The sequence below is a fragment of the Apaloderma vittatum genome, unplaced genomic scaffold (genome assembly GCF_000703405.1).
Source record: "Apaloderma vittatum isolate BGI_N311 unplaced genomic scaffold, ASM70340v1 scaffold159, whole genome shotgun sequence".
NCBI classification, from domain to species: Eukaryota; Metazoa; Chordata; class Aves; order Trogoniformes; family Trogonidae; genus Apaloderma; species Apaloderma vittatum.
In genome coordinates this window covers 117,543-143,432 of record NW_009733314.1, presented here as the reverse complement: position 1 = coordinate 143,432, position 25,890 = coordinate 117,543, and the positions used below count along the sequence as shown (strand labels likewise).

Here is a 25,890-nt window from a genome sequence, read left to right as displayed (position 1 = left end):
ATGCAGTTCCAGTACAACATCTATAAAGTAATCAGCTGTGCATTATGGAATGTCCCGGAGCATCAGTCTCCCTGATCACATAATTAGCACTAGTCTACATGTGAGCGGACAGTCCTACCAGTGTCTGTGGGATTGTAAATTCGTTACAGAAATAGAGGAAAGTTCACATGCATAGCAAAAGCAGCTACCAGGCCCTCCCTTTGGCCACCTAAGGTATGCTTCAGCCTGAAGATAAGTGAAATAATCAGATGTAAGTCAAACTGGTCTTACTGGCTTTGGAGCAAAATCAGCTGGACACACAGAACTTCATTTTAATTCACTACTAGTGTTAAAAAAACAGGCACATGCCCTTCAGCATCTCACTATGTAAATTCGAATTTCACAGTCAAACGCTATATATGGATTTGTGAAACCGATAAATGAATAGAAAATCCTTAATTTAAGTGGCATAATTAAAACATACATTCTGTTTATCTGGATTATTATTAATAATTAATTCCTTAAACAACTGTTTCATTCTGTGAAGAAATTGGGGTTTTTTTCTTATTTTAACTATGCATGTTTAAAGCAGTTTTAGTAGGCTCTATTAAGTTTTCAAACCACACTGATTAAATCTCTGTTCAAGTGTTTTGCCTAAAACATGCTAGGAAACAGTTTGCATATTAACCGCTGCAGATCAAAAAACTACTGTGAATTAAAAAAGAAAATTCAACATATTGATTATTTTCAGCAAGATTATTTACAGGTACCTTGTAGGCAGATAGAACTGGCTACAGTATGAATGTATTGCCGTTTATTGCATGTTACTTGTTGTTACTTGTTCTGTCATTTAGGTTATGATCCTGCTGACCTTCGCTTTCATGATTAGACATTTTCATGATTAGACAATTGCTTCAAAGAGCATAGGACGTTAAGATTACTTGTGTGATTAAGATTTTTTTTTTTATACAGGGGAATTCAAAAGAATGCAAGCAAAATAGAGATGGTGGAGTCACAGGCCTGAGGAGGAAGGCTTTACTTTTCAGAGCTACTAGACAACACAGATTTACTAAACAGAGTATCTCTTCAACTTCATGCTACTTCTCTGGAAGAGCTACTTTATCACATCTGGACAAACAGTTTCACTTAGCGAACTGATTGTTCTGCCACTGTTCAGTGACTGTCAGAAAGCTTATGTAAATCAGTCCTATAAAGTTCAGACCTCAAACAAATGAGTAATTCGTACGTATGCCTCCTATGGGCAGGAAGGACATCTTCACAGCATTTGAAGATATGAAAAAGAGAAGTGAAGATTGAGGGGTTCTGACATATTTATCTGGCCCTTACAAATATACTTACATTTGTCTTGGTCAGCTTCCACTCCTTCACTTTCTGTATCACTCGGCAATATCCAGGGTTGATGTGCAAGCTGAAGCTGTTGTAAGAATTCATCCTGCCACAAACAGATCTATTTTAGATAAAATGACAGAGAATGGTTCTGTATAAACGCAGACTGTAGCAAACACTGTGTCTTCAATTAACTTGAGATGAGAAAGATTTTAATCAAAAAAAGACCTTGCTGTGAAGTAAAACCAGAATGTAGAGGATACACTGGCTCCCTAGGTTTTTTTGTTGTTTTTTCTTTTTTTACTTTATTCTTATGTATCTATTCTGAAAAATAACAAAAGTATCTATCTATCTATCTATCCATCTACCATAGCCAAAGATACATACACAGTCATTTTAGAAATGCAGTGACACAGAAAGAAAATCTTAATGCAGATATACCATCTATCCATGCAGTTTTTTGACTGTGCCTGGATATTTCATGCATGACTTGCTTAAGCAAGGCTTTGATTTGTCAGAACTTTCACTGTCTTTTATCTAATAAGAACAAGGACCAGAAACTTGATTTAGAACCCATGGTTTTCTTGGATAAGGAGAAAGTCTAGGAAGGAAAAATGCCATGGAAACATTTGTCTCCAAGATACTATAAAACTCTAAGCATCAAAATATAAATGTTTTACACAGTTAAAAATTCATAGGCAGCTGAATATATGCTTTAAAAATATTTTACAATTGCCTCCTTCTTATAGAATGTATATAAAAAATATTATTCCATACATAGTTATGTATATGAGTGCATACACATGCAGACATATAAAATACATCAACAGGTTCCTTTGCAATATTCAAGGTGAGAGATGAGACTGGAACGTACAGTTTTATTTTCAAAAGCAGTTCACACATGCAAGTCTAGTCACTAAAAGTGAACTGAAATATTGGGCAGGCATCATAAAATAACTAGCCAGATTCTAAGTATCTGAAAAAAGGAGTGTAATAGCCTTGTCTTCTTTCACACCAGCTGAAAACCAGAATCCACACATTCAAAGTTAAATTGTATTGCACAGCACTACAGGATAATTTTTAGTGTTAACCGATCTGGTTTAAAAACAGAATCCAGGCTTGTTTAAATCAGTTCTTGGAGAGTGAAGGCTGTTTAATCACGATCTAACTAACTGGTAGCAAATGATTTAATTCTGTTAGTAATGTGTTAAAAAAAAAATCCACAAAGATAGCTGTAATGATCCAACACTAAGCTCAGGCAGGAGCTTCAGGCCTTACGCATGTATTGCCATTTCAAATGCGCTTGGTGTTTGAGAAGATTGCTTACTACAGTGAACAGGGTGAAGTGTTTGCGTTCACGGAACAGGATTCTTGCATAAGGAGTGAGTGTCTCTCATACTGATGATTGTAAATTTTAATCTTCCAAAAACACAGAGCGAAGAACTGAGCCAGGCAGCAGGAAAGAATGAAAGTATCTGACCAAAAAGAGAGTACTCATTACATCAAGTCATGCTCTATACTCCATTACGTAGAAGGAAAATTTGCATTAAGCGATTCCATATTCAAATTAGCTGAAATTTCTCACTGTTAACAATGACAGACCAATAACCATTACTGCATACCACTTTAAACTATCTGAATAAATAAAGTGATTGTAACATTCCAAGTGCGCAGATAATGAAAGGGCAAAGAAGAAAGTCAGGAGTATTTTCATTCTCAACAGTTATTGATAACCATCGCTGAATTGTGTCACTTTAATGGAATCCATCCTAAAGAGATAAGCAGGATTCAACATTCCTTTGTCAATTTATATAAAACGCTAAAGGATAAGGTAAATGCATAAAAGTATCTCTGCCAAAAGAAGCCTGATTTATTAGTTTTATAGAGATAATAAAGCTATTTCTCTAGGTAGCATTTCTTTGCTATAATTCAATTCAGCCTTGAACAGAGCTGATAATAAAACACACCTGTTAGAACTTTGTAGTATTATGTGTGCCAAGAGGCAGACAGTTGTCCACAAAATCTCAGATCATTTTAAGTCTTGAGCATTAAAAAAGCCCCCAAACATTCTTAATAGGTGATACATTAAGTACTTGCCAAATTATTTAAATTTGTGATGTAACATGATTAAACCACTCTGAATTACAGCATGAACTTTACTAAAATGTAAGAACTCTGAATTGTATTTATCAGCAATACTTTTGTATTTTAGATTTCTTATGTTACTCTGAAACATATTACAAACCAGGAAACACACAGGAAGTATTGAGAGATATATTAAATTTTCAGATAAATAAACAAGTGACAGTACACAGTCTAAACCCATGCAGATTTCAAATTCTTTAATTCAAGCTCCTAATGGTAAAACACGCTTGTGGTAGGCAGCAATCACATCCTTTTCAAATGACTTATTCTCATCAAACATGTATCGACTCTGTACTGGATAATTCCGTTAAGACTACCTAAGAGTAATGAAGTAGAATATTTCTGCAAAATCTTATCATAGCATCTTCTATAGGATTGGCAATATAACCACAGCCAGTGAAAATCTCAGTTCACATCATAAGGCTAAGAAGAAAAAAGGCAAATTCCCTTCTTTTATTTTAATGTTTTTATACAGGAAGAGGACACAAAACCTACAATGAAAGTTGCAAAATAATTTACGCTATCAGCCTTGAGTTTTATATGTTTCTCATCTGTAAAAGTACAAGGACAGACAGAACTTTGTTGTTCTATCACAGGCCACCTTTGCCATTTCGAAATTTTCTCTGTGGTCAGACAGCAGCTGTGACACAAGAGAATGAAACCATATGGCCACAAATAAGTGGACACCTCTAACACGACAAAAAATGTCGCTGAACAGAAATCAGCAGCTGTGACACAAGAGAATGAAACCATACGGCCACAAATAAGTGGACACCTCTAACATGACAAAAAATGTCGCTGAACAGAAACACTTCCTGGTCACTTAGAGAAGCGGCCAGGAACTCCAGTGGGCAAAGACAGCTTAAAAGAGCTCCCAAAGCTTCTAGTATGATGCAGCAGATTGGCCAGACCTTCGTCACTCGCTTTTTGACATCTGAGGGCCTTTACAGCTTGGCAGACGAAGGTCTTCAGTATGAATGTGTCATATTAGCATTTTTCCCCTTGAAAGAAGAGCTAGACCCAAGACGAGTTTCTGTTAAGTCAAAGGTCACTTCTGCATGTCAGGAAAGTATAAACAGGGTTTGAGCTGGGTCACTAGCAGCCAATGTACTATTATACCCCGTGAGCAAAGAAAGAGAAAAGAATTTGTCACTTCTAGAAGGGATTATAACAGAGGATAAGATCTTGCATAGAAATGCCGATATTTAACACTAACTTTATAGTGGACTTGCTGGATAAAACTAGACATACTACTCTAATTGTAAAAAAAAGCAATTTTCTCATTTCTTCAAGTTCTTGAGATGTATATACACGTATTAAAAGTATAACAGGAGACATTGTAAGAGCTATCAGCAAAGCTTAGGATTTGGAAAACAGAAGCAACAAGTCATAGCAAACGAAATGGGACTCGGTTGTTATTATTATTACGACTACAGAAAGGCTGAGGAAGAAAACATTTTTAATTGTCTGTCTCACTACAGGAAAGATCAGAAATGATGTACAGAGTAGAATTCCCTTCGTGGAGATGCAGTGCTCATTACGTGGAACTTCCAGGAGTTTATACAACAATTCTAGCTGGTATCACACGACTATGCATCAGTTAAGAACAAGACTGCTTAAAAAGAAATAAAGAAAAAGAGGAGTGAAGTGTTTAGTGGGAAACAATGAAACACTTCATTCCTTTTGAATACTTTTAGTTAAAAGTGAATTTAAATTCTCATTTTATGGGATGTGAGAAAATTCCAAAACACAAACACATCCACCCCTCAAAACAAGAGACAAAGAGATTTTGTTGGTCAAAAAGAAATTTGTTACAATTGCTTTTTTTTTTACAAATAGAAAACTTCTGGTCTGAAAATCAACAGTCAGTGAAGATATTTTCAACAGAACTGTAGCCACCTTCAGTCTTCATGTCTTTAAGTTGGATACCCAATTCTAGGCAAAGAAGTAGCTCAAGTGGTGGGATTAGCGCACTGCTGTTCAAACACCAAAATGAGGATTTTTGTTTCTCCACAAATTTAAGATTTCCTCTCCAAATTCTTTAGCTTTAGAGTTATCTATGCCTCATTTCCCGTCTTTCATAATAAATAATGGAGGCTATATACTTAATTGCAAGATTACACTAAGTATCAAATCTCTAATTTTTCTACAAGCATCTCTAAGCAATATTATTGTCAACATTGTTTAATTTTTAAGTAGTCATTAGACTGATAATACATCATGTCATGTTTTTAAAAACAATGATACCTCTCAGAAACAACTATCTAAAGGTATAATATTTTTCTGTCTTGGAAAAAAGCTCTCCAGACTCTGACAAATGGATTACAAAGTGATTCATACTAATGGTGGAACTGACTTATTCCACTATTAAAAAATCAGCAATCTAGACATATAGGTCCTTCTCAAGTCAGTATAGAAGGACTGGCATTTCCTGAGAAAAAAAAAATCACCTTTGTAAGGCATATATCTGAGATAGATAGACAGCAGGGCTATTCTTTCACAGGTGCTTTTATTTCCACTGCCTACACACTGAAGTTATCTTTAAGGCAGGTAAAGTTAACAGAGGAGAATCCCACTCAAAATTTACAAGGTACTAACTTTTTCTTTTGTTTTGTTTTAAACAGAGACTAATCCCGTAAAAGCCATTAACATAGGATAGGAATTTTTTATGCTCTGAATCAACCTAGTTAACATGTACATAGTACTAGATAGTGATTCAATGTTAGACTTTTTTTCCTTGCAGTTCAGTTTTGTGTTTTGGAAAATTTGTCTATTCAGCAATGCCTAACTAATTGTTCCAATGGCTCAAAATTAATGAAAGAAAAAGGAGATCAAGGAAATATTATGCTCTGCCAGTGCAGCAGAACAAAATACCCTGAAATAATGAAGATAAGATTAAGTTGTGTTTAAAATTCCAGAGGTATGCACCTCTTAAGCTAACAAATACTGCTATGCGTTATGCAGGCAAATCCCTACAGAGCTCATGGAAAATTTGGGGGCTATGAGTGTTTCAGTATGATTTCTGTAATAATCTCAACATTCCCTAATCAGTACCTCTCAAAGCTGAGCGGTACTTCCTTGCTAATTTTCACATCATTCTATTTCAAGTTCTTCTCAGTGTAGCAAGTTACATTAGGTGTACTAATGTAAGACATAATCTAGTCCTCATGTTATAAGCAGCTCTTAAACATATCAAAAACATTAAATTGAAAATCTTACTTCTGATAAACTGCTTCTCTGAGTAGTGACAGTTCCAACAATGTCTCCACTCATTTGCACAGAGAGCCCTGAAGCGGCGCTGAGGGTCCTCCCCATTTGGCTTTTAGATGTCAAAGATCTGCTTCTTTGGATACTAATGTTGCCTTCCCTATTTCCTTGGTTGCTAGGGGTAAGAGGCCGTGACAGCAAGCTATTTGGGGTCACAGGTCTGCTCCCTGGAGTTGATGGCCTGTTGGTTTGTATACCGGGTGTTGGAGGCCTGCTGTTTGCAACACTGGAGACCTGTGTTCTGCCGTTACTGGGCAGTGGTGGTGATTTGGTTCCTTGGAGCTGGATGTTCTTCCCCATCTGAGTTGGCACCTGAGGCCTCGGATTTTGGCCCTGTGTAGCTTGAAGATTGCCTTGATGGTCAGATGTAACTAAACTATGACGCTGGATACTAGGGCTTCTTGAGAGCCTTGCTTCTTCCCAAAGTGCTAGGTCCTTCTCAATATCTGTGAACACACACGCAAACAAAAAAAGAAAATAAAGAAACTCACTTTCTGTTTCTGTCTTGTTTAAAACTCTTATAGATTTTCTGTGATGTAAGAGACAACCTGGAGTTGTGCAGAGAAAATCTATTCACCCTTGAAATAAAAGGCATCAGAATTAACAGTTCAAACTTTTGACAAGCATTTCCTCAAAGTTTATTTATACTTGATTCACTGGAAACAGAGCTATTCCACAGAAATTATACACTACCACTTTATTGAACATCAGTACAACCTATAAAAATCCCTTTTGTTTCTTCAAAGTGGCTTTTGCCACTGTTTCTCATCAGTATCAAACCAAGGTGGAAAAGTGGCACCCTCAGTGGCAGCGAAGGAAAATCCAAAACTGGCTCAAGACAAGACTTTTCCTCCTGGCCTTGCTGATTATTTCCCAGCCAAAATTCTGGAGGAAATAACCCTTGAACTCTGGCATACCTGGATCTGTGATCCTGTCTGAATCTGAATTTTGTGCTCTGGCCTCCCACCAGTGCCACAGAAGGTGAGAGTGTCACCAACATCCAGAATCCAAGGAGAAAAGGTGGCCACCATTTGGTGGTCCAGTCCCTACTCTTCATGCAGCTATAAGTAATAAGATCCTATTAAAATAGATTATGGGTAGTGATGAAAAGTGTCTTTTGAATTAATTTTAATCATATTCATGCTTCTAATGAATTAAATGAGATATAACCAACAAAGGTCAAGGTAGCTGGAATTCAGGTTAGTATTGCTAACATACTGAAAGTCCTTGCCAGTAAAAATGTCAACCTTAAGAAACAGTTTACTTGAGTTTATCTTTCACAATTGTTATGAATTTTCACTCTCACTAGCATATACTCTACTGCAACTTGATTTTGACAGGAAGAGTTTGTTATCTTTAGAAAAGCAACACTATTTCCTGTTAAACTGTATAAGTCACAGTTCCAGAATCTGTAAATCAGCAAGACTCTACTGATTTAAATACATATTAAGTGAACTTACAAAAAATAAACATTTCATTTTTATTTTGATAAAAGGTTCTAAAAGTCCAAAAAGAAACAGATTCTAAACTGCATATTAGAAATTCAGATCTTCTTTCACTTGTAGATATAATAGGAATACCGTATGCAAAAAAACTAAAGATGTGTCACCTTTGACATTAACATATTTTATCATAACACCTCAAAACTAGGAAAATAATATATTTTCATTTCATGTTAATATTCTAATACAAGATATTCTGCACATTTCAAATGCTATTAGTAGAAAAGCTGGCAAAATTGGAATACTTGTGAAATCTTCAGAAGTGTTCTTCAACTCTAAATTTAAAGTTCAAATGTTTTGAGCAAATTTCAAAACATAGCTATTGTTTCTAGCACACAGTTAAGAATATTTCTAACTTCTACTTTGATGACCTCTTAAAATTAATTATTTCCACTTTGAAATAACTATGTCTTGAAGTACTCTTCCATTATGCTTTTAAAAAAAATCAATACACATCACTTTGGAACTTGTGAGATGCCTGGCAAAAATTCAGCACCCAATAAATGACAATGTGGTCTACCCATCTTAAACCAAAGGAGGAATATGTTCTTGTAAAGATTCAGCTTACCCTATGTCCTTGCAAAATTACAGACCTCTAACTTCCCCATGATGATTCAGTATGCTAAGAAATTATCTGAATATTGAATGATTTAATAAGAGTTAAATAAACATTTTATTCTGGCTCATGTTTCCTTAATTTCATATACTAATCAAGTTTGCATGTAAAGCAATTCTTCTAATTATTTATCAGCATATAATTAACATGTTTCCACAGCGTAATTATTCAGTTTTATTTAGCACAATCCTTTTTTTGATTTTGCTTCCATGTCAGCTTTTCTACCAGAAATAAGAAGAGAAAAAAAATAGCACATCTCCAGCTTTACTGTATTATCTCATCCATAGTAGATAAATTACAGCTTTGATTTTTTTTAATCCCTCATCAATGTCATTTAAAGGAAAATAAAATGCAGGAAACAGAGCAACTCAGGTGCATTTTACTTTCACATCAGAAACACCAGAATAAAGATATGATTCATAATGTGCTTATGAACTGTTTATGCATTTAACAGTTCTTCTTGTGCTAAAATATATTCCAGAAGTATTCAATGACCACAGAATCAGTATAACAAACCAAACTGGCAAGATACTGGAACTGACTACCAAACCAAAATATACTCCACTTGTGTTTTATGTAGAACAGTAACAGACAGAAATATCATCAGCTGAATGTAGAGAAGGAAAAGAAAACTAATTGCTTCAATATCTGATTTTGCAAAAATGGTGCTTTCAAATATCCAGGTACCAAGGCAGTTGCTGGCAGTTGGTGCTAGTCCCTAAATTAGGCACAGGCACCAAATCGTGCCTTATGTTAGGAGAATTTTATCCAGCACCTAGTCCATAAGAGGAAGCCAGGCTCCCTAAGAAGGTCTGTCTGAGATAGGGGACCACATTTCATCATTACACAGGTTATCCGGGTCATAATTCAGGCATCTGAATGACTGCCTAGTATTGTGTAGAATTAATAAATTCTACATTCTAAATTCACTTGGTAAGAGAACTGAAACAAGGAGACTTGCTGATATCAGAGACACTTGAACTTTTGTAAATGTATGAGACAAATAAGGCTAAGCAAAAACAAGGTATTATTTGAGGTCCTGTGAGCTTATTCTTCACAGAAATTATATTGTGCTTGTCTGTGAGGGGAATAATTGTCTCAGGCAGCAATGGTGTTATAATGGGATGTTAATTATTAGGAATACAAGAGTCCAACGTCTAATAATTGGGCTGCTTTCTTGTGAATTTATCAAGCAGAGAAAAATTACTGAACAGTAGAACAGCTGAACCCCATGTTACAGCATTAGTGAAATAATGGGCCCAAACCAAATGACAACAACAGTACTGATGCGAGAGAGAAGACTTTGTAGGTCACACAACAGCAAACTGAATCTCTGAGACTAAGTGAATGCACCTAGTTAGCTTACAGTCAATTAAGCATTTAAAATTCTGTATTCTACTGAATATGTTAGTTATTACTGTCAAGGGAGATCTAAAGAAACTGAGTGTTCCAAAGCATACTACATAGAAGAACAGCTTGTACAGGCATGGAAGTGTGACCATTTAGGACACAAATCAAAGCAGGGCGATCTTGAGCAGAAGAGTGAGGACTGCAGCAGCTCAAGGGAAGGTGAGTGCTAGCTCAGTGCCAGAGGCCTCTTGGATATGTCACAGAAACCTGATGACCACAGTCTGACCTGCTGGTCTCCTGGATTTTCAGTCTAGTTTGGCAGAGGCTACATCTCTAATAGCTACAGTGACTTGAACACACCAAGAAAAATTGAATGACAGTATCTCTGTTGTCAGAAACAAAATAAATCTAAAATTTCTTCGAAGATATCATAATTTTTAGTTCTTGTTCCATTCCAATTAAAAATATTTTCTAAAATGTTTCCTTCATTGTGCTCATAGCTTTGTCTTCCACCTTGACTTCAGCTGCAACAGCCCTTACACAAAAGTACAACTGCTGTACGTCTCCAAAGAGGATACAGCTCCCAAGCCTTTCACTACAACATTATTGGCAGAATAAATGTCAACAGTCATTTAGAAAATCACACTGAAAGCAGTAATTTCTCTGCCTCACTCAGAACAGCTTGAAATAAGGGTCAGATAAATTTTACTTCTCCCTCCACCCTACATTCATGGTCTTTGTGTTCCAGTTCTGCACTGCTTTTCATAGAGTTGTCCCACGAAGCACAACTTTCACCATATGACAAATAGCATAGTACAGGATTCCCATGCTATAGGTCTATGTCATACCCTTCAAATAAAGCTGAAGATAAGAAAATACTGATTACAAAGAACATTAAATTGCATGCTGTATCTTAGGATATCACTCCTTAATTCTTATACTGCTTTTAAACATATTTTCCCTGAAATAAAAGGGGGGGTTTTGCTTGTTTTTTAACCCTTTAGAAACGGTTACTAGATCAAAAATGTTGCAGATGTTCCATTGCATGCAGTTAACAGATTTCACTTAGAACATGGTGGGCTTTTCCTGCAAAACAATCTATTTTCCAGCTAAAGATCCACTGCAGCCTTTGCTAAAGACTATTTAAATGCAGGTGAAATATCAATAGCTCCTCTTTGTGTAAGTCTTGGAGAAATATAAAAACAAAAAGGTATGCTATTAAGCTGTCAGAATGCAGTATATTTAACATAACTGAATTACCATATAATTACCATATTTACTGTAATTACAGCAAAGTTCATTACATCTACAAACACAATAATAATTGTGCTGTTTCATTTTGATAAATAAAAAGGGAAGTGTAAAGTTTTTATCTGTTTTCATCAGCATATGAGATAGATAATTATTTCCTTCATCTAAAATATTGGCAGAGCTAGCTGGGTGAGTACTGTTAGGGGTTTTATGAACCCTTGCTGTCGTACATACCAGCTAGGTGTTTCTCCATGGTCTGAAGTTCTTTTGCGGCTAAGGAGTCCTTTAAGAGTTTCTGTCTTGGAGAACCTCCAGGTCTGACACCCATGGCGTCCAGGGTCCAAACTGTCTGAGACTGACAAGGATAAAAAGAAAAGGGAATATTTTTTAGTGTAGTTTCACGTTTGCACATGAAGCAATAAAAAAAAGTCATATCCTCATTTAGAACAGTGAATCTGGTGCTTTTTATGTAGAATATATAATATTTTTATACAAGATATTTAAAAATACCATTTCTTACCTTAAATAACAGGAATAGTAGGCATTACTTAAAATCAACAGTACTAAAGTAATTCAAATTTACACCTTCACACAAACTCTTGTTTCCTGCTGTTGATATCATAACAGGACAAATTCTTCAATTACTTATGTTTTGTAGAATTCCAGTTACTTAGTGGAGGTTGCACTTGGTACTATATCTCTGGGAATATTACAGAATTTCCTAATTAAAAGTGCCAGTGCTGTTTTATCACTGCAAAAAGTATTCCATTCAGGAACAGACACTAAATCATGGAGGACAACAGAGTAGTTTGGAAGGGATGCCAACAAACAGACCACCTCCATACTGAACATGGTGGTATTCAAATTATCTGCATTTTCTGGAACCTACTCAATACAGTCACAAGAAATTATTTTAAAATACGACCCAGTGTGCAAGAGTTGGTCATAAAAACAACAAACAAAACTCATTAATTAAAGCATTCTTAACAGCCTATCTGAAAAAAATTTTACATTATTACCCCACCAAAAGATTTAATCTGTAGTCTAGGGGGTTTTGTTGAGTTCCCAGGATTCCTAAAGAAGCAAGGCTTATGCAAAGGTCTCATTTTAAGCAAATGTCAAACACATTTAGAGAGTGGGACCAGGGTTTCAAAGACATTAAGTTGATGGGATTTCAGGGAGAAGAATGATTGAGCAGAGGAGGGAAACCCAAGCCAGTGACATCGTTCATGGAACACAGTCTGCCAGTCCGGAACCACATCACGGGCAGACCCGTGTGTTGCTGCAGATAGCTGCAGCACGCAATGGTGCTGTTCTGGATGGACCCTCATGTCATTGTGAAAGGTTTACCACACCTCAACGGATGAAAATACAGGTTTGATATCATATATGCTCAGAAAAAAAACAAACACTCATAAACACTAAATGAAGCACTGTATCCACCTTCCCTTTTAGAAAAGCAAGTGTAATTCTACAGAACTGTCATATGGGATATATTTCACATGACTTTTAATCTGTTCCAAATAAACATGGCCATGCATACAACTGATCACTGTGAACCATGTCTCTTTAAAATATATTAACACAGATTTATATTTATAAAGCAACAGCTATACCGTAATGCTGCACATGCCTACATAAAAAAGCTTAGTCATATACACCAGCATACAAAATAGTTAGAAGCTGCAGATAATTCTGTCGTTATTAACTGAAAACATTTTTAGAACATTAATGACTTTTTTTTTTTGTCAGATTTGTGTTACACTATTTCTGCTCTGGTTAAAGATACCTGTATGTAATTCCAGGTAAATACATAAGAACAGCTGAATAAACAGTAAGTTATTCCGAAGTGGAACTGATTCCACAAATACATTTATTTCAGACCTATCAGTAGACCTAATTCACCTGTTTGCCCAAGAGATTTTGAGTATTTGTCACTTCAGTCCTCATTGTGAATTCTCCATCCAAATCATAATCTGGCTTGCTGAGGTCAGTACAGAACATTAATCTGTACTGAATTACTGACATCTCCAAATGTTTATTTCTAATAGATATCAGTTATCCAATATCTATCTCTAGATGGAAGAATATTTTATTCTGTGAATAATTTCTCTGAAAGAAACGGAAGTAAATAAGAGGTGGCAAGGGGGAATAAAGCCTGTAACAAAACTAATATTTTAATTTTCAAGCTGTTTTTAGAGATACTCTTTTCCCCAGATTTTCTTGGCAGAAAAAAAATATTTTTATATACTTTTATAGTGTATATTTTCATAAATGGGAAAAAACAATAGAACTTTAATAATGACTATGGGGGAAAAGATCCCCAAGGTTACAAGGATGAATCCTTTTTGAACTACAATTTCATACACAAATACAACTCTGATGAAATATGGAACAAAAATTAGTCAAAGGTCTATGGTAATACTTGAAGATCAAACTGCTTTGCTAACATCCTTAACTCTGGCTATTCAGCTTTTATCATAAGAAAATTACTATGGGTTTTCAACAACTCCCTAAGTTCCTAACAACACAGACTTCCAAATGTTAGCCTGGTAAGAGGGTTTTCACTCTCCACATCTGATTTTCTGGAAATGGAGTTATCTTTCTCTTCTATAAATCTCTACTGCTTCTTCTTTGCTGATGTGATGATGTTGAGTCATAGACTGGACTTGATGATCTCAGGTCTTTTCCAGCCTCAGCAATTCTGTCATTCTGCCTTTTCCACTAGTTTAGTTTTTTCCCTTACGCGCAGCAATCATGTAAGATACATACAACTAAGATGACTGTCTGAGTAAAGGCAGCTCTCTACTGCCTGTAGTAGAATCTAAGATAAATGGAGAAAAGTGATTTTTTAATGGTAGTCATCACAATAGTGCTTCAGACATTTATATAGTGCTTCAGACATTTATAAAAACATAAGTAATGCTTAAATTAAATCATTTACAATTCGGAGACTTCACGTCATTAAGATTATAAAACACCTTTGTATGTGAGAAGTCAATGAGGTAACTTTTAATGACTTTTCCCCAAAATTTCATAATTCTTCCTGTGCATTTTCTCATCTATGTAATATCATAAGCTTATGACATTTTATCAGGCATTAGCTTCATAAAAGACTAGAACAGTGTTGCAATGCTAGCTATTAGAAGATATTAAACATTAGCAATTTAATTTCATGATAAATTGTGTGCTTATAATAGTGCCTTCCAATTAAACACTCACTTGATGGAAAATAATAATGATCTGGGGAAAAAAAATGGTACAAAAGTTTAATAAGACATTAAAATTGTAGTGTCATCATCTTACGTGCCTTCTCTGAAACTAGATATTTCTGGGCTGTAACCAATATTTTTGGAGGTAGGCTCAGGTAATGTTTTTTACTATGTATCTAAATAATACTGAACACAAAAAAAATACTTTTTACATTTTGAGACTATGAGTTCTTGTGAGTGAATAATTCATAAACAGAGGTAGCGGTCCTCAGTGTCTCCCGGACACAATTTATGAAATATCCTTGTTCTTAAAATATAAACACAAGCTGAAAGTAGTGGATATTATCAAAGAGGCTTTGTAAGCCAGGTCAAATGCAAGGATAAATGAATTTGTACAGTTCCAGCAGAATTCACTGGTGTCCCTTCTCTCCACTTGATGAGTGGCAGCAGTTCAGATATGTCAAGAAAGAAATTCAGGCTTGCAAGCCATTTATTTAAACCTTCTTATTCCATTTCACCAAAACCCATTCTTTGTCTATTGGCCAGGAATAGCTGAGATAAAACACTAATGTCAGTTAACTCAGACTTCGATGATGACAGTAGACTGAAGACAGTTGAAAAACAGAGCATATATGGATGAAGTATGTGCACAGAAGATCACCCCAATTCCTTCAGTATCTTCCAAACTACAATTGCCATTGATCATTCATTAAACTTTATAAATATTAGCACAAAAATTATAAATTACCTATTTACATAAATAAGATTAACAACAAACCATTAGACCAGCTGAAGTGCAATCATGCTTCATTGAGGACTTCAGATACTTCATCAGGGGCCCAGCTCAAATGACTTTATGTGAACGCCCACAGTGTGGGCAATAAACAAGAGGAGCTGGAGATGCCTGTGTGTCTGCAGCATCACGATCTAATCTGCATCACTGAGACATGGTGGAATGATTCCTACAATTGGTGCGTTGGATTAGAAGGGTATAAGCTCTTCAGGAAGGACAGATGGGGAAACAAGGAGGGGGTGTTGGCCTCTATGTCAGTGAACAGCTAGAATGCATGGAGCTACACCTGGCAAGAGACAATGAAAAGATCAAATGCCTGTGGGCGAGGGTGAAAGGAAGGGTAAGAGACATTACAGTGAGGGTCTGCTAAAGACCACCTGACCAGGAGAACCAAGTGGATGAGGCCTTTCATAGACAGATAGGAGTCACTGCTCATTCATATGCCTTGGTCCTAATGGAGGACTTCAACCATCACAGTATCAGCTGGAGAGACAAAACAGCAGGGAACAATCCAGGAGATTCCTGGAATGCACTGATGATAACTTCCTTCTCCAAGTGATAGATGAAACAACGAGGAGAGATGCCATGCTAGATCTTTTTCTCACCGACAGGGAATGCCTGGTGGGAAATGTTAAGCTCATGGGCAGCCTTGGCTGCAGTGAACATGAGATGGCAGAGTTTAAGATCCTAAGGGCAGAAAAGAAGGGGTGCTCAGGAAGCTTGAAACCCTCGACTTCAGAGGAGCTGACTTTGGCCTCTTCAGGAACCTCCTTGGCGACATAGCATGGGACAAAGTCCTGGAGGGATCAGGAGCCCAGGCAAGCTGGTTGACTTTCAAGGATCATCTCCTCCAAGTTCAAATGCACTGCATCCCTAAAAGGCAGAAATCTGGCAAAAGTGCCAGGAGACCTATATGGATGAACAAGGAACTCCTGGTCAAAATCAAACACAAAATGGGAATCCACAAAGGGTGGAAGCAAGGACTGGTAACCTGGGATGATTGCAAGGAGATTGCTTGTGAAATCAGAAACCCGGTTAGGAAAGCTAAAGCCCTGATGGAATCAAATCTGGCCAAGGACATTAAAAATAACAGAAAAGGATTCTACAGGTATCTGAAAGAAAAAAGAAAAATGAGAGAGAATATGGGGCTTCTCTGGAGCAATACAGGTGACCTGGTTACTGAGGACATGGAGAAGGCTGAACTACTCAATGACTTTTTTGCTTCAGTCTTCACTGATAACCACTTGAGCCACACCACCCAAGTCACTGAGGACATTGGCTGAGTCTGGGACAGTGAACAACTACCCAGGATAGGAGCAGATCAGATCTGGGAACACCTAGAGAACCCAAAGGTGTACAAGTCCATGTGACATGATGAGACGGGTTCTGAAGGAACTGGCAGCTGAAGTTGCTAGGCCATTAGTCACCATATTTGAGAAGTCGTGGCAGTCTGGCAAAGTTCCCACAGACTGGAAAAATGGAAACATAAGCCCCATTTTTAAAAAGAAAAGCAAAGAAAACCCAGGGAACTATAGACCAGTCAGCCTCACCTCTGTGGCAGGGAAAATCATGGAGCAGATCCTCCTGTTAACAGTACTAAGGCACATGAAGAATAACGAGGTGATTAGTGACAGCCAACATGGCTTCACTAAGGGCAAATCGTGCCTGACTAATTTGGTGGCCTTCCATGACAAAGTTACAGCTCTGGTTGGTATGGGAAGAGCAACTGATGTCATCTACCTGGACTTGTGCAAGGCATTTGACACATCATCCCACACGACAGCTTTGTTCCTAAGATGGAGAGACATGGACTTGATGGATGGACCACTCAGTGGATAAGGAACTGGCTAGAGGGTCGCACTCACAGAGTAGTGTTCAACAGTTCAATGTCCATGTGGAGACCAGTGACAAGTGGAGTTCCTCAGAGGTCTGTTCTGGGTCCAGTGCTGTTCAACATCTTTGTCAGCGACATGGACAATGGCATCGAGTGCACCCTCAGTAAGTTTGCTGACAGCACCAAGCTGTGTGGTGCCGTGGACTCACTTGAGGGAAGAGATGCCTTGACAGGCTTGAGAAATGGGCCAGTGCAAACTGCATGAGGTTGAACAAGTCAAAGTGCAATGTTAGGTTGATGGAATACATCAGTATAGCCTTTATCCCTAAAAAAACTCAGTGTAGATGTGGATGCCCTGATCTCACCAGTTGTGTAATACTTCTTGACACATGGAGACTTGTACAGAGGTGGAAAATTCCAGAATAGCTAAGGCCAAGACCTTCAAATTACCTACATCATCTGGAAATCAAGTGCTTGTTTACTCTTTCATGCTGACTATAAAAGTGTTAATAAACAATGCAGCATTATATTTTTATGCCATTTTGGTCTACTCCAGACTAAAATACCCAAGTATTCACACACACATCCACGCACACACAATCTCTCTTCAGGTGTGGGAACAGTCACCCTCACAAGAGAATGCACTTCTTCACTTTTAAAGGATATCTGAATTGCATGACCACAACAAAACAAGGAAAAGGAGAGAATTAACACAATTATTTAGTTACTGGCAAGCTGTAAATATATGCAATGCATTTTGACTGAACTTTTTTTCCTACACAGTTTCACTAATCAAGTACAAATGTTATTGGTAAACTCAGAAAACAACACTGTAAAAAGACAACCATGCTTAGCTCTCTATGTATAAGCTACAACTTCTTTATTGAACAATTTGTTTGCAAGTGCCCCTTCTGTTCTGACCAAGCAGCTATCAAGGGCATTTGTTATCCACGCAGCAGAACCTTTTGTGCAACATTTTGTTTGAAGATTCTTCACACAACACACATTTTCTGTAAGAGTTCACCAAATCTTTAATCTTTCACCTTCTGTAGCCCATTCAAGGACATCAAGTGAGCTAGTCCACATGGGTTTTCTGTACTGTAAAAAAAATAAACACTCTCAGAGCTCTCTTGTAATACTGGCAGCCACCTGTAATCCCCACCTTCTATGTTAGGGCCTCTTCTATTTGAAATGCCATGTAACTGAAATTAAAAGCTTTTTGCTTCCCATGGCAGTCAGCCAGCACATTTTACGCTAATCCTTACGCTAAAAAAAATGGTAGTTTGAGATAACCTACATATAGCTTTTCTGCTTACAAAGGAGATGAGGAGCAAATACATGGGCACCTGGGAATCACATTTGTTCCAGTTTCTGAAATGTAACCTGAATAATTTTCTTTAAGCTTCAGCCTTTTTTTATTTACTGTTATTTGGAATAATATTTTTGAATTTGTCATGCCCAGGAAACCAAAATTTCAGATAGGTGAAAACAAGACACTCACAGTTTTGGGTTTTTTTACATATTTCTTTTAAAGTTCAGAAAATTCTTTCCATTTAAAGACACTCGCCTTTCTGTCTGCCCCATGAAAGGTGTCCTTGGAAGCACTCACCCCACCCTGCATGCAATGCCTGAAAGTGAGGCTGAGGGATTCAACCTGTGAGGAGTAGGGACCTTTTGGGAGGAGGTCCTTACCCCAGGGGGAGTCCAGGCAGGGACACAGGGCAGCCCCACTAGGCATCACAGGGGTCGGGCAGACACCCAGAGGGGCTCAAGTTTTGCGGTAGGCGACATGAGAATACCAGCAGGTAAGAAGCGAGGGGGGGAAAAAAAAAAAGTACTCGAGGCACTCTCCAAAGTAAAAGAGAATTTAAAAAGTAAGAAATACTTATTTTGCGGCTGTATGTACAAAATGCTATGTCTGTTTTCTGGAACTTGTTTTCCATAGGGGAAGTCTCAACCAAAGAGCTTCAAGGTATGTAATTTGAACTACTTGCCTAACTACTTGCAGAAAATACCACTTATTTCCATAGAGCTTTGATATTATGTTCTTCTGCTATCTTGTACTGTTAATTTAGCTAAGGGTAATCAAAAATATGCATTTGCAGGGTTTTTTTTAGACTAGCTAGGAAAGAGTTGCACTAATCTATTATTATATGTTACTACTGTTTTTACAGAAGATTTAAAATTTAAAGTTAAAATTTTAGCTTCATGTGTCTGAATTTCTATATACTTAAAAAAGTCAAGTTGGATTTGAAAACTTTTGTATCAGAACACACCAACTTGGTACGTATAATACAGAAATATGACCTTTATAATTTATTCTAGCTCACAGGCACACTGGTCTTGTTCCTGATCTGGCAGTGGAACCTTAGAATACTTGACTTAATTACTAACCTGCTAAATGCTAAACAGTGACTCAAATTCAGCAAATAATTTATAGTTTTAGTTAAATACTGAAGTTCGGGTGATTTAGAGCTGTCAATTGTACTCAAATTTGTACAAGCAATTAAGTTACCTCTCAGTTTTATTTCCAAGGAAAATAGTGAGAAAAGGTAAGAAAATTTCTAACCATTGCAATTTAAATATTTTATTACCAGAATATAGCTGTATTCAACATGTATTTATAGCAAGAATTAAAAACTTAATTTTTCCTTGTGCATAAAGCCTCATTCACAAATTGAATTACTATTAAGGAATTTCTGTATTTATCACAGAAAATCCATGTGTGTATTCCTTATAGGAACGCAACTGGAAAGTTCCAAAGCAGTAGGGAAAACAAGAGAAAAATTAATTGAAAACAAAACCCCTTTACAAAACAATTCATTAAAGTATTTTTCCCACAATAATTAAGAGTAAAATCCCAAGGGAAATTCATATAGAAATGCCTTTTGCAGTTGGAATTTTTTTTTTCAGTTTCTGTTATACTTGAATTTGTTCACCTTACATGGATAGTTTACAAAACAAAATACACCTTTTTATGTGCGCATGCAAGGCAAGATGCGTGAATGCAAAGATTCACATACAAAAACCAGTAAGCATAGGTCCTGTTAGATCCAGGTGGTAAAAGAAGGAACTCAAAGAGAAGGCAAAGTCTACTCAATGAGAATTGCCCAGTGCATGGGCCCTCTTTCTTTCTATTAGTCACTGTAAATTTAGCGTCTTCCCCTGATACCTTTCCATTTCTGTCAGAATTCCAGCCCACTTTATTTTCTCCTAGTATCCCTTATGTGTTTTCTTAAAGGTTGTTAGTCACATATTTATAAAAACTCATTTACAGAAATACAAAATAAAATACGACTCTGAATTCACCACACTGGAAAAATCTAAAGAAAAAGCTTTGCACTTTGCCTAGCACTTTTTGTTACATTAAATTTTTGCTCAGAAAATTAATCCTGCCGTAAACTAGGATCTCTAAGGATATTTTTAATGTTATCACTCGGGAAGAGTGCTTATTCCCATAAACACTTCAAACTACTTTTTGCTAGCTTTACTCATCTACTCATTCAGTATGCCTTGTTTGGGATTGTGCAGCACTGAAAATCTAAGCTCTCAAATTTTCAAATATCAACTCTTTTCGTGAAAAATATAAGTGTAGCAAAAGATTCTGTTAAAAAAGCTTTAAAGCAAAAAAGGTCTAATTACAAAAGCTTCCAGATTCTTCAGAAATAGAACAGTAAATATATACAACGTTACAAGGAAATCATAACATAACCATAGTATAAATTTCAAAAACCATGTTATAGGCACAGATGTTGCCTACCTCTTCTAAGCACTGGTATCCAGATTGCTTTAGTCTCCACATCAAAGGTTGTACATGTGGACTAATACATGAGACATGAAAATAGAACTCACACAGCTCTTTTCTAAAGATCCTTCCCATAACTCTTATGCTTCATAACACAATTTTTTTACTCTGAAGGCCAAGGCACTTGTAAAGAAAATTTGTCAAATATACATGAGTAGAGAGAAATTAATAATAACCATCCATTTAACTAGCAACAGACTCAAATTACCCTATAGGAATGCAGTACCAGTAGTGACTGTGGCACACCTTGAGACAGATCAATAATTTTTATGTTTAATATGCACATTTGAGCGAATGCCATGAACCAATTTGTCCAGTTTATGAGAAATGTCTGATCAACATCAGATTTATTCTATTTTACCCTCCTCTTGTATCTCATGTAGTATCTCATATAATATCTGAAAATCACTTAAAGTCACGAGATGTATTTTGGTATTAATTCTAAAGTAATTTAACAGGCGTATTTCTTACTGTTTTGAGGGATTTGTGGGAATCCATTACAAGAATGTATTTATCTTCACAGCCTTCTGTGAGGAACCTCAGTTGTACCTCTATATTTAATATGTCAAAACTGTCAAAGAATAAATGTGACTGGAACTTACTAGGGAGCCATGGAATAGATCTCTATTCCTCCAGAGCCTAAAAAGGCAACAACAGTTGGATCACTTTTTTTTTTCTTCTTTTTGAGGAAATACAGTTGCAGACAAACACAGCTGTATCTTATTTTGAACAGAATGAGCCATTTTAAAGAGATTAAAGTAAACAGTCAGCTAGTTCTCCTCCCCTTCTACGCTGCCCAGTAAGAGCATACCTGGAATACTGTGTCCAGTTTAGGGCTCCCCAGTTCAAGAGAGACGGACCTACTGGAGAGAGTCCAACGGAGAGCTACGAGGATGATTTAGGGACTTGATCATCTCCCCTGTGAAGCGAAACTGAGAGACTTGGGGCTGTTTAGCCTTGAAAGGAGATGGCTGAGAGTGGACCTTATTAATGTATAAAAATATCTGAGGGGTGGGTGTCAAGGGGAAGGGGACAATCTCTTTTCATTGGTACCCAGTAAGAGAACAAGAAATAATGGGTTTAAGTTAGAAAATAGGAAGTTCCACCTCAACATTAGGAGGGTGACATCACTGTGAGGCTGACAGAGCACTGGCACAGGCCGCCCAGAGAGGTTGTGGAATCTCCTCTGGAGACTTTCAAAACCCACCTGGATTCGTTCCTGTGTGGCTGCCCTAGGAGAACCTGCTCTGGTAGGGGGGTTGGACTAGATGATCTCTAGATGTCCCTTCCAACCCCGAACATTCTGTGATTCTATGATTTTCGCTACACGCTACTTAAGCAAGAGCTTTAATCTATAAAACACAACCCCCTCCCCCACAAAAGCAGATGAACTAACAGTTACTGGTTTATGGCTTCCCAGTAACCATCAGCAAAGTAATTTTCCAAGAGCTCAGGAAAGCAAAGGTAGCTGCCTTTGTCCTGGGGAGAGATTGGGTGTGCAGAGCAATAGCTGCAACTGCTCTTGCCCCCTCTCTGGAACATCGGCAATAATAGCAGTAGCCTGTGTGTCTTCCCAGGATTCAGCCCAGGCAGCTTTGCTGTCTCTGGCAGTCTACTGCTCCATGCAACCTTACCTATGCATAGAACTAGCAGAGCATTAAATTATACATGTACATATTGTTTGTCTTTTTGTTAGCCTGCACACACAGAAAATATAACTAAAAATACTCACTTGAAGGCTATACATTTCTGTCACAAGATTTTGGTAGTAAACATAAAGATCTTTTGTTTACCTTATATCTTTATTTTTCTGTGTAATTCAATTCATTTACTGCTCTTTCCTATGCAGCATGTGTGCAGAACTGACAAATCAAGGCTGGTAGCTGTAGGTCTCAATCAGTAAGAGAAAACGTGGATTCAGAAACTGCTGCAAAATTTCTCTGTTCACTGGTGAGAAGCAGAAAGGAGGCTTGAGAAAGAAGCTCAAAGCAATTCCATCTAAAGTTCTGCTCCTTACTCCTTTTGTCCAATATGCAAATGCTCTGTGAGGTTCTTGCACTCCAAGTTCTCAAAGAGCTTTAGGAATAGAGCTGGAGCTCCAGTATCTGCCAACTGCTTTGACAACTCTGGTCAAAAATACTCTATGTTCAGTATTATTTAGCTTTATCAGCAGGACATCTGAAACACTGCAGGATCAGCCTGCATTGTTCCTTTTTTTTTTCTTAAATATTGCCCATTTATTCTTTAGCTAGAAAATACTAGGCCCTTCTTTTCACCTACTTTATCAATACTGACATTTGCTATTCACCAGTACTGTTACAGTTGAACAGGAATTAATGTGTCCTCTTACAGCTGTCTAAAATCTTGCACAAATAAGTAACTATTGACAAGTTATTTGCCTTAGGAAATAAAACAATCCCTTCTTTAACCCATACGCAATTTTCTGATGTAATTCAAGTAGAACCAAAATTCTATTGCCGCTTATATTTTCTGCAAATCTGAAAAGATTTTCTTAAATTTCAAAATAAAAGAACTGATGAAAATATTACCAAGCATAATATTGGATTCTTTTAAAAAATATATAAATTAGCCATACATTTTAAATAGACAGCTCTTGTTAACTAGTTTTGGAGGAGGTGTTACCAAAAGAAGAAATACAGTTGAGATGTTATTATGTCATATTTCATAATGAAATTTAGATTTCATTACCTTAAATTCATAAAATTTAATATTTTCTGGTAAAATTGATATTTGACTAACATTTAAGTACATACAGACATAGCATAAAATGAATGCACTTTCAATAGGAGCTATACATTTAAGTCCAACAACATACTTTTTTAATGAGATCATAATAATTTATTTCAAAATATCACCCTTCCTAGAATTAAAAAATTAAAATAGCCAGAGAACTGAAAATTCAAAAGGGTTAAGTAAATTAAGTTTTCTTCTCTCTAGGGTGACAGTCCTTGCAAGCACAACTTTTATCTTTATGCAGAACCTAAGTTTTATCAAAGTATTATTTAAAATCACAGGACTATCCATAAGGGAAGATACTTACAGATCCTACCACTTGAGAGGCACTCTGAAATTCATCAATATCTTCTGTACTTGTTTCAACTGTGGGTACTTGAGCTGTTCCAAAGAGGTAGAAAAGAAGTAAATCACTCTAATTAAGTAAGCATTAGTCACTCTGAAAATAAAATGCCTATAAATTAACTGCTGGGAAAGTAAAAGTAGCTACTGTAAATGCACTGCTTTTCAGTTACACTTCAATGGATTTTAATTTATGTCTGATTTTATGTCTGATTTATAAGCCTAATGCAATCTGGAACATTGTCTCCAACACGATTAGAGTGATAAGCAAGCTTCCTCCAGCTGACAAGGTGTCACATGGGTTATTTATTATTTTTACTAATAAAACTAAATACTGTTTGTCTTTTACACAAGTGAGTAGTGGATACTCAGCTTTAATAAAATCAATAAAATAAAATTAATTCTACTAAAGTGATTAGAATATAGTTAAAATCCTTGAGGTAATAAGTTCTAATCACTTTAGGCAAAGTTTAAAAGCTATGCAAGCTAAAAGTTTTATGCATATTGCTGCATTTGTAAAACAACACGACTTGGTGAGAAGTCTAGAATGTCTCTTTGACACAAATGTAATGACTTAAATTAGAAATTGTGTACCTATGTCAGAGAAAGCAATTTCCAAGTAACGTGCCTTGCAGTTTCACTCGTTGCCTGACAGTCTGCTAGGAACTTAAACGAAGTTCCTAAGCAGCCTAAGAAAACAGGAGACGACCTGATTTTTCCTAGGTTCTGCTGTTATTCTGCCACTTAGCAGGGAAGGCCTTATGTTTCCAGAGTGCCCTAATTGGTTAAACATCTCAGACTATACTTACCATGAAGAAGTACAGCAACTACGGTTACCACATTCATTGCAAACACAAGTGGAAGTGGAGGAAGAAGAGATGATGATGCAAAGTTGTGATCAGAGAACTATGCAGGAATTGAGAAACGCTGCTACGTTTTTGTAGCTGCAACATCTAGTTGTCAACCCTAATTCCCACATATTTGCATCCTTATAATTTTTTTGTACCCTGGTCATGCAGCTTCATCTGTAATAGCACTATACATTCCTATTTCTATTGAACATTATTAATTTCAAACTTTTCCTCTACATCCAAATACCTGTTTTGAACATTCTACTATATTGGGATTTAAAAGGAAAAAAACAAAAAGAAAAAAGTTGAAGCTACACGCCTTTTAGCTTCTATTTTTCAACTTTCTAGTTTCTACTGGATAGAAATGGGAGCTGGCTAATTCAAACTAAAGCAAGTGAAACAAGGCCCTATGATACCTATAGACACCTACTGTAGGTGATCCTGCTCTGGCAGGGGGTTGGACTAGATGATCTTTCGAGGTCCCTTCCAACCCCTAACATTCTGTGATTCAGTGATTCTGTAATTAACCTTTAGTAATATTACTTTTTTAATATCCCAATTTTTTAAAAAAAACCAAACCAAACCAAACCAACAAAACACAATACAACTCCTCCAAAAAAACCCACTCAACACAGGAACAGATGACCTCTACAATTCTCCTGAACTGAAAACCAGGAGGTTGACAGACGTAGATTTCTACTGGATCAATCCTGTTGCAGTGTCTATCTGCCGAAGCCTCATCCATTCTCCCCATCTATCTGTACAAGAACAAGAGCAAGGCTTAATGAAGGAGTGATCTGAGAGACAAACCTGACAGTCTTGGCATCTACAGGGGAAGTTTG

The 25,890-nt window shown here is 36.7% G+C and overlaps 1 protein-coding gene across 1 annotated transcript in view; it reads right to left on the bottom strand.

The window, feature by feature from the left end:
- Positions 1-1,338: 1,338 nt before the first annotated feature.
- The window catches only part of LOC104278736 (chromosome unknown open reading frame, human C8orf34), a gene marked incomplete at its 3' end in the record, with an annotated part of 127,386 nt that continues 102,834 nt past the window's right edge, over positions 1,339-25,890 (bottom strand). Inside the window, exons 10-13 of the mRNA XM_009875810.1 lie at positions 24,163-24,236; positions 11,692-11,812; positions 6,691-7,184; positions 1,339-1,432 (exon numbers count right to left, since the gene is read on the bottom strand). Of these exons, the coding sequence (XP_009874112.1) occupies positions 1,339-1,432; positions 6,691-7,184; positions 11,692-11,812; positions 24,163-24,236 (783 nt within the window). The remainder of the gene's footprint in view (positions 1,433-6,690; positions 7,185-11,691; positions 11,813-24,162; positions 24,237-25,890) is intronic.